Here is a 9700-nt window from a genome sequence, read left to right on the forward strand (position 1 = left end):
CCTAACACCCCTTACCAAACCTCTATCCACACCCTAACACCCCCACCAAACCTCTATCCACACCCTAACACCCCCACCAAACCTCTATCCACACCCTAACACCCCCACCAACCTCTATCCACACCCTAACACCCCCACCAACCTCTATCCACATCCTAACACCCCCACCAAACCTCTATCCACACCCTAACACCAATACCAAACCTCTATCCACACCCTAACACCCATACCAAACCTCTATCCACACCCTAACACCCATACCAAACCTTTATCCACACCCTAACACCCCCACCAACCCTCTATCCACACCCTAACACCCCTACCAAACCTCTATCCACACCCTAACACCCCCACCAAACCTCTATCCACACCCTAACACCCCCACCAAACCTCTATCCACACCCTAACACCCCCACCAACCTCTATCCACACCCTAACACCCCCACCAACCTCTATCCACATCCTAACACCCCCACCAAACCTCTATCCACACCTAACACCAATACCAAACCTCTATCCACACCCTAACACCCATACCAAACCTCTATCCACACCCTAACACCCCACCAAACCTCTATCCACCCTAACACCCCCCACCAAACCCTAACACCCCACCACCGCTGCTTTCATGTTCCCTTTACACGCTCCTGTAGGATTTGTCATGCCATCACACAGACAGACACATATCACTTCACAGCAGTGGAGGACAGCTCATAATAATGGCCAGAATGGTGTGAACGGAATTGATAACATTCAGTTCACTCCATTCCAGACATTATCATGAGCCGTCCTCCCTCAGCAGCCTCCACTGCTTCACGCGCTCCTGTAGGATGTGTAATGCCATCCATTGTATTTCTCCAGAGAGAGAAATAGGGAACATTCCAGAGTGAGACCAGGCCAGGTTAAAACTCAGCCCGACAGGATGAATGATCACTGCACACGCAATCACACACACCTAACAACAGTGGTATGGTTACAATTCACAGTGTGATACCACACAATCCACTCACACAGGGTAATGATCTAAATACGGAACACATGCAATCTCAGTCACTCCCCCCCAACCCAACAATAGGGTCATGGTTGGGGTAAGGGAACACATGCAATCTCAGTCACTCCCCCCCAACCCAACAATAGTGTCATGGTTGGGGTCAGGGAACACATGCAATCTCAGTCACTCCCCCCCAACCCAACAATAGGGTCATGGTTGGGGTTAGGGAACACATGCAATCTCAGTCACTCCCCCCCAACCCAACAATAGGGTCATGGTTGGGGTTAGGGAACACATGCAATCTCAGTCACTCCCCCCCCAACCCAACAATAGGGTCATGGTTGGGGTTAGGGAACACATGCAATCTCAGTCACTCCCCCCCAACCCAACAATAGGGTCATGGTTGGGGTAAGGGAACACATGCAATCTCAGTCACTCCCCCCCAACCCAACAATAGTGTCATGGTTGGGGTCAGGGAACACATGCAATCTCAGTCACTCCCCCCAACCCAACAATAGGGTCATGGTTGGGGTTAGAGAACACATGCAATCTCAGTCACTCCCCCCCAACCCAACAATAGGGTCATGGTTGGGGTTAGGGAACACATGCAATCTCAGTCACTCCCCCCCAACCCAACAATAGGGTCATGGTTGGGGTCAGGGAACACATGCAATCTCAGTCACTCCCCCCAATTCTTCCATCAACTATGCCTGATTCCTCATGTGTTTGGTTCTGGTGACCATTTCAGTTGTTCTTGTATGAGGCTATAATGTGTCCTCTGACATACTACTATGCAAATGGAACTCTATTCCCTATATAGTGCACTACTTTTGACCAGAGCCTTATGGAACCAGGTCAAAAGTAGTGCACTAATAGGGTATAGGGTGCCATTTGAGAGACAACCGTATACCGCTGTGTTACGTGGGTAGGGTTGATTGGGGTGATTCTCATTTGACTGGGAGGAGGGAGTGTCGTCATGGAAAGTCAGGACTCAATGGGGATAAACAACAACGTAACAAATCAATTCTGCAATTGGAAAAAACAATTCATCACAGAGGACACTCCTCATTCTTCCATGAAACCTCTATTATAGACCTCTGTGTGTGTTGTGTGTGTGGGGGGTTTAAGGTTGTCGTAGACTATCACTTCAGCTTTAATAGACATCAGTACAGATCAGATGATATGATCATGTATATAGTGTAGTTATGAGACACAGCTTCAATAGACAACACAACAACAGAAACCTGTTTCAATGACATTTTCATTCTTACACAGTCCACCTACAGGGCCGCTGCAGGAGAAAGGAATTAGGTGGTTCTGATTCATTATAAAGCTAATACCATGAACTCTTCAATGAAATATTATTCAAAACCACATATCAAACCATTTACATTTGATCCCTTACAGAGCTCTTAAGATAAGAACAATGTGACAATTTACAAAGTGCATGATTTCATTAATCTGTGAAAAAAGGCATAATTACATGTTTTATTCCATTCTACTTCACATGCCTAGTTCAAGTTTGAAGCATTTAAAGTTACTGAACATGGGAATGAGGTGACACCAATGTCAGTTACTTACATTCATATTTACAGTAATTACAAGAATGAGTTGCTAATAACAGACCCTGGATATCTGACATAGCAGTACATGTTAAGTCAGTAGTTGTCAAAAACACCTTCCCTGCAAAACCTGCACTCTTAAATCAAAACAGTAAATGGCTGTGCCTGTCTACCATTCACACCATTATGGCTGTTTACACAGGCAGCCCAATTCAGGTATTTAGCCCAATTATTGGCAAAAGATTTGATCTGATTTTTAGGGGGGCAAAATATTAGAATTGGGCTGCCTGTGTAAACAGCCTATGTTCTCATCACAGTGGTGCACAGTGGTGCTTTATTTAGGAGCAGTCAAAAGGTTGATTCCTTCAGCCCTACCAGCCAAACCCCTTTCATAAACACTACAACAGATCCTTCTGTACCACCTCTCACAGCTCAAAGGCAACAACATCCTGCCTGAGCTGCAGAAATTCAAATGGACCGCAGTCATATCACATGATCTACATCAAGCAGATATGGAGTCCAGAGGAGGCTGGTGGGAGGAGCTATAGGAGGACAGGCTCATTGTAATGGCTGGAATGAAAAAATGGAACGGAATCAAACATATGGAAACCACATTTAACTCGGTTCCATTTATTCCATTCCAACCATTACAATGAGCCTTTCCTCCTATAGCTTCTTCCACCAGCCTCCACTGATGGAGTCATATCAAAGCACATTATGTTTATTTTCAAGTGGAAATGAGTTTCTCAGCAGCTACCGCCTGCAGTGCCTTTTTGAACTTTAACCTCTGCAGGTCTCTTCCAATAGTTTGGGGATGAAGGGCAAGCCCTCGTACATGTCAGACCTTTACAGCTCCTATATTATCTTCATAATCAGTCTAAATTAGTGTCCCTCAGCCTGTCTGACCTTTCACCTCTAGACGTCCCCTACAGTTTGGAGATTAAGGGCAAGCCCTCGTACATGTCGGCCTTCAGTTTGCACCATTCAGCCAGCCTCTGGATGGCGCTCTTCTCCAGAGCCAGCACCGACGCTGCCTTGTTCAGCTTGGCTTCGTTCCTCTCCAGGTAGCGAGTTCCTTCCTCCTGCAGGAAGGTGAGCCTCTCGGCGGCTCTCGTCCAATGGGATGTCCACGCTCATGTAGGGGTTGAAACGGAAGTAGGTGTTGGGTGGAAGGAGGGCGTCCAGCATGATGTGGACCTCTGACGGGGAGAGAAGAGGTGAGGGAGGTTAGGTCATGTTGCTGGAGTACAGTTAAATCATTTTATATCTTGATAGCTATCATGTTGTTAGTGTAGCTAGTTTAGAGGTAGAGGAAGCAGCTGTCTGGGAGAAGGAGAGAGCATGACGTGGACTTCTGATGAGGGAGACAAAGTTAGTCCATATGTCACTGGTTTATTATGACTTCCTACTTTATAGAGATCCATCAAGTTGTTAATAGTGCCATCACCCGCACACACTGACTAAACATCACTCAGACTGACCATCTACACAGGTAGGCATCAGAGAGAGGTCAAGTACTGGGGAGCTGATGAATGAGAGGAATCAGAGAGAGGTCAAGTACTGGGGAGCTGATGAATGAGAGGAATCAGAGAGAGGTCAAGTACTGGGGAGCTGATGAATGAGAGGAATCAGAGAGGTCAAGTACTGGGGAGCTGATGAATGAGAGGAATCAGAGAGGTCAAGTACTGGGGAGCTGATGAATGAGAGGAATCAGAGAGAGGTCAAGTACTGGGGAGCTGATGAATGAGAGGAATCAGAGAGAGGTCAAGTACTGGGGAGCTGATGAATGAGAGGAATCAGAGAGAGGTCAAGTACTGGGGAGCTGATGAATGAGAGGAATCAGAGAGAGGTCAAGTACTGGGGAGCTGATGAATGAGAGGAATCAGAGAGAGGTCAAGTACTGGGGAGCTGATGAATGAGAGGAATCAGAGAGAGGTCAAGTACTGGGGAGCTGATGAATGAGAGGAATCAGAGAGAGGTCAAGTACTGGGGAGCTGATGAATGAGAGGAATCAGAGAGAGGTCAAGTACTGGGGAGCTGATGAATGAGAGGAATCAGAGAGGTCAAGTACTGGGGAGCTGATGAATGAGAGGAATCAGAGAGGTCAAGTACTGGGGAGCTGATGAATGAGAGGAATCAGAGAGGTCAAGTACTGGGGAGCTGATGAATGAGAGGAATCAGAGAGAGGTCAAGTACTGGGGAGCTGATGAATGAGAGGAATCAGAGAGAGGTCAAGTACTGGGGAGCTGATGAATGAGAGGAATCAGAGAGAGGTCAAGTACTGGGGAGCTGATGAATGAGAGGAATCAGAGAGGTCAAGTACTGGGGAGCTGATGAATGAGAGGAATCAGAGAGGTCAAGTACTGGGGAGCTGATGAATGAGAGGAATCAGAGAGGTCAAGTACTGGGGAGCTGATGAATGAGAGGAATCAGAGAGAGGTCAAGTACTGGGGAGCTGATGAATGAGAGGAATCAGAGAGAGGTCAAGTACTGGGGAGCTGATGAATGAGAGGAATCAGAGAGGTCAAGTACTGGGGAGCTGATGAATGAGAGGAATCAGAGAGAGGTCAAGTACTGGGGAGCTGATGAATGAGAGGAATCAGAGAGAGGTCAAGTACTGGGGAGCTGATGAATGAGAGGAATCAGAGAGGTCAAGTACTGGGGAGCTGATGAATGAGAGGAATCAGAGAGAGGTCAAGTACTGGGGAGCTGATGAATGAGAGGAATCAGAGAGAGGTCAAGTACTGGGGAGCTGATGAATGAGAGGAATCAGAGAGGTCAAGTACTGGGGAGCTGATGAATGAGAGGAATCAGAGAGAGGTCAAGTACTGGGGAGCTGATGAATGAGAGGAATCAAGAGAGGTCAAGTACTGGGGAGCTGATGAATGAGAGGAATCAGAGAGGTCAAGTACTGGGGAGCTGATGAATGAGAGGAATCAGAGAGGTCAAGTACTGGGGAGCTGATGAATGAGAGGAATCAGAGAGGTCAAGTACTGGGGAGCTGATGAATGAGAGGAATCAGAGAGAGGTCAAGTACTGGGGAGCTGATGAATGAGAGGAATCAGAGAGAGGTCAAGTACTGGGGAGCTGATGAATGAGAGGAATCAGAGAGGTCAAGTACTGGGGAGCTGATGAATGAGAGGAATCAGAGAGGTCAAGTACTGGGGAGCTGATGAATGAGAGGAATCAGAGAGAGGTCAAGTACTGGGGAGCTGATGAATGAGAGGAATCAGAGAGGTCAAGTACTGGGGAGCTGATGAATGAGAGGAATCAGAGAGAGGTCAAGTACTGGGGAGCTGATGAATGAGAGGAATCAGAGAGAGGTCAAGTACTGGGGAGCTGATGAATGAGAGGAATCAGAGAGAGGTCAAGTACTGGGGAGCTGATGAATGAGAGGAATCAGAGAGGTCAAGTACTGGGGAGCTGATGAATGAGAGGAATCAGAGAGGTCAAGTACTGGGGAGCTGATGAATGAGAGGAATCAGAGAGGTCAAGTACTGGGGAGCTGATGAATGAGAGGAATCAGAGAGAGGTCAAGTACTGGGGAGCTGATGAATGAGAGGAATCAGAGAGAGGTCAAGTACTGGGGAGCTGATGAATGAGAGGAATCAGAGAGAGGTCAAGTACTGGGGAGCTGATGAATGAGAGGAATCAGAGAGGTCAAGTACTGGGGAGCTGATGAATGAGAGGAATCAGAGAGAGGATCAAGTACTGGGGAGCTGATGAATGAGAGGAATCAGAGAGAGGTCAAGTACTGGGGAGCTGATGAATGAGAGGAATCAGAGAGAGGTCAAGTACTGGGGAGCTGATGAATGAGAGGAATCAGAGAGGTCAAGTACTGGGGAGCTGATGAATGAGAGGAATCAGAGAGGTCAAGTACTGGGGAGCTGATGAATGAGAGGAATCAGAGAGGTCAAGTACTGGGGAGCTGATGAATGAGAGGAATCAGAGAGAGGTCAAGTACTGGGGAGCTGATGAATGAGAGGAATCAGAGAGGTCAAGTACTGGGGAGCTGATGAATGAGAGGAATCAGAGAGAGGTCAAGTACTGGGGAGCTGATGAATGAGAGGAATCAGAGAGAGGTCAAGTACTGGGGAGCTGATGAATGAGAGGAATCAGAGAGGTCAAGTACTGGGGAGCTGATGAATGAGAGGAATCAGAGAGGTCAAGTACTGGGGAGCTGATGAATGAGAGGAATCAGAGAGAGTCAAGTACTGGGGAGCTGATGAATGAGAGGAATCAGAGAGAGTCAAGTACTGGGGAGCTGATGAATGAGAGGAATCAGAGAGAGGTCAAGTACTGGGGAGCTGATGAATGAGAGGAATCAGAGAGGTCAAGTACTGGGGAGCTGATGAATGAGAGGAATCAGAGAGAGGTCAAGTACTGGGGAGCTGATGAATGAGAGGAATCAGAGAGAGGTCAAGTACTGGGGAGCTGATGAATGAGAGGAATCAGAGAGAGGTCAAGTACTGGGGAGCTGATGAATGAGAGGAATCAGAGAGGTCAAGTACTGGGGAGCTGATGAATGAGAGGAATCAGAGAGGTCAAGTACTGGGGAGCTGATGAATGAGAGGAATCAGAGAGGTCAAGTACTGGGGAGCTGATGAATGAGAGGAATCAGAGAGAGGTCAAGTACTGGGGAGCTGATGAATGAGAGGAATCAGAGAGGTCAAGTACTGGGGAGCTGATGAATGAGAGGAATCAGAGAGAGGTCAAGTACTGGGGAGCTGATGAATGAGAGGAATCAGAGAGAGGTCAAGTACTGGGGAGCTGATGAATGAGAGGAATCAGAGAGGTCAAGTACTGGGGAGCTGATGAATGAGAGGAATCAGAGAGGTCAAGTACTGGGGGAGCTGATGAATGAGAGGAATCAGAGAGGTCAAGTACTGGGGAGCTGATGAATGAGAGGAATCAGAGAGAGGTCAAGTACTGGGGAGCTGATGAATGAGAGGAATCAGAGAGAGGTCAAGTACTGGGGAGCTGATGAATGAGAGGAATCAGAGAGGTCAAGTACTGGGGAGCTGATGAATGAGAGGAATCAGAGAGAGGTCAAGTACTGGGGAGCTGATGAATGAGAGGAATCAGAGAGAGGTCAAGTACTGGGGAGCTGATGAATGAGAGGAATCAGAGAGAGGTCAAGTACTGGGGAGCTGATGAATGAGAGGAATCAGAGAGGTCAAGTACTGGGGAGCTGATGAATGAGAGGAATCAGAGAGGTCAAGTACTGGGGAGCTGATGAATGAGAGGAATCAGAGAGAGGTCAAGTACTGGGGAGCTGATGAATGAGAGGAATCAGAGAGGTCAAGTACTGGGGAGCTGATGAATGAGAGGAATCAGAGAGGTCAAGTACTGGGGAGCTGATGAATGAGAGGAATCAGAGAGAGGTCAAGTACTGGGGAGCTGATGAATGAGAGGAATCAGAGAGGTCAAGTACTGGGGAGCTGATGAATGAGAGGAATCAGAGAGGTCAAGTACTGGGGAGCTGATGAATGAGAGGAATCAGAGAGGTCAAGTACTGGGGAGCTGATGAATGAGAGGAATCAGAGAGGTCAAGTACTGGGGAGCTGATGAATGAGAGGAATCAGAGAGGTCAAGTACTGGGGAGCTGATGAATGAGAGGAATCAGAGAGGTCAAGTACTGGGGAGCTGATGAATGAGAGGAATCAGAGAGAGGTCAAGTACTGGGGAGCTGATGAATGAGAGGAATCAGAGAGGTCAAGTACTGGGGAGCTGATGAATGAGAGGAATCAGAGAGAGGTCAAGTACTGGGGAGCTGATGAATGAGAGGAATCAGAGAGGTCAAGTACTGGGGAGCTGATGAATGAGAGGAATCAGAGAGGTCAAGTACTGGGGAGCTGATGAATGAGAGGAATCAGAGAGAGGTCAAGTACTGGGGAGCTGATGAATGAGAGGAATCAGAGAGGTCAAGTACTGGGGAGCTGATGAATGAGAGGAATCAGAGAGGTCAAGTACTGGGGAGCTGATGAATGAGAGGAATCAGAGAGGTCAAGTACTGGGGAGCTGATGAATGAGAGGAATCAGAGAGAGGTCAAGTACTGGGGAGCTGATGAATGAGAGGAATCAGAGAGAGGTCAAGTACTGGGGAGCTGATGAATGAGAGGAATCAGAGAGGTCAAGTACTGGGGAGCTGATGAATGAGAGGAATCAGAGAGAGGTCAAGTACTGGGGAGCTGATGAACTTGATGTGCTGAGATGTGTAGGTCAAAATGAAATCATTGAAGGAGTGACTGAAATACAGCATGAGACAAAACAATGGTCTTCCAACCCCCTAACAGGGACTACATGCAGCGAATGATTCACTTAATGAGATTCACAGAAAACAATTGACATCCAACTACATGCAGTGTCTGTTTTAGTGAAGCACGTCTCTGACTGACTGACTGACTGACTGACTGGCTGGCTGACTGGCTGGCTGACTGGCTGGCTGACTGGTTGGCTGACTTTAATCTGATGTTAGAAATAACCTAATGTGGTTTCATCCCTGTCAAAGGACAGATGTGGACAGTGGACAAACTATACACACACCAACTACACACACCACACACACTCCATGGTCCTCTGTGTGACCCACCCTCTGTGTCTGTAGCACTGCTGATGACGTTGGTGATCTTGGCTTTGAGACTGGTGGAGGTGGTGTTGTTCTTGTTGACGGTCTCATAGCGACCCGTACCCAGGGAGACAACACACTGCACTGGGGTGTTGGGCCACAGCAGCTTACACTCATGGATGGCCAACGCTGTGGGGTTGTTGATGAGGAGACCACCATCCTGGAAACACAGAGACAATCTGACTTTAGAAAATACCACAAGGACTTTAGACAGACCGCTATGTTGTTAAACTGTTTACATACTGCTTTACTCATCTCATATGTATATACTATATTCTATTGTATTTTAGTCTATGCCACTCCGACATTGCTCATTCCTAATATTTATATATTCCTTAATTACATTATTTTACTTTTAGGTTTGTGTTTATTGTTAGATATTACTGCACTATTGAAGCTAGGAACACAAGCATTTAGCTACACCTGCAATAACATCTGCTAATGTGACCAATACAATCTGATTTGATTTAATGTTTATGTCTGCATTCTTATCTTGTATGTAAAAGGTACATGACATTA

The 9700-nt window shown here is 47.2% G+C and overlaps 1 protein-coding gene across 1 annotated transcript; it reads right to left on the minus strand.

The window, feature by feature from the left end:
• Positions 1-2234: 2234 nt before the first annotated feature.
• LOC123731975 (calcium-independent phospholipase A2-gamma-like) lies at positions 2235-9399 on the minus strand (the record flags this gene model as incomplete). Its single annotated transcript, XM_045711360.1, is given in 3 exon segments — positions 2235-3657; positions 3659-3752; positions 9146-9399. Coding segments are annotated over 3 exon segments (526 nt in total), but the record flags the coding sequence as incomplete, so codon positions are not given.
• Between the last annotated feature and the right edge of the window lie 301 nt (positions 9400-9700).

The sequence above is a fragment of the Salmo salar genome, unplaced genomic scaffold, assembly GCF_905237065.1.
Source record: "Salmo salar unplaced genomic scaffold, Ssal_v3.1, whole genome shotgun sequence".
Taxonomy (NCBI): domain Eukaryota; kingdom Metazoa; phylum Chordata; class Actinopteri; order Salmoniformes; family Salmonidae; genus Salmo; species Salmo salar.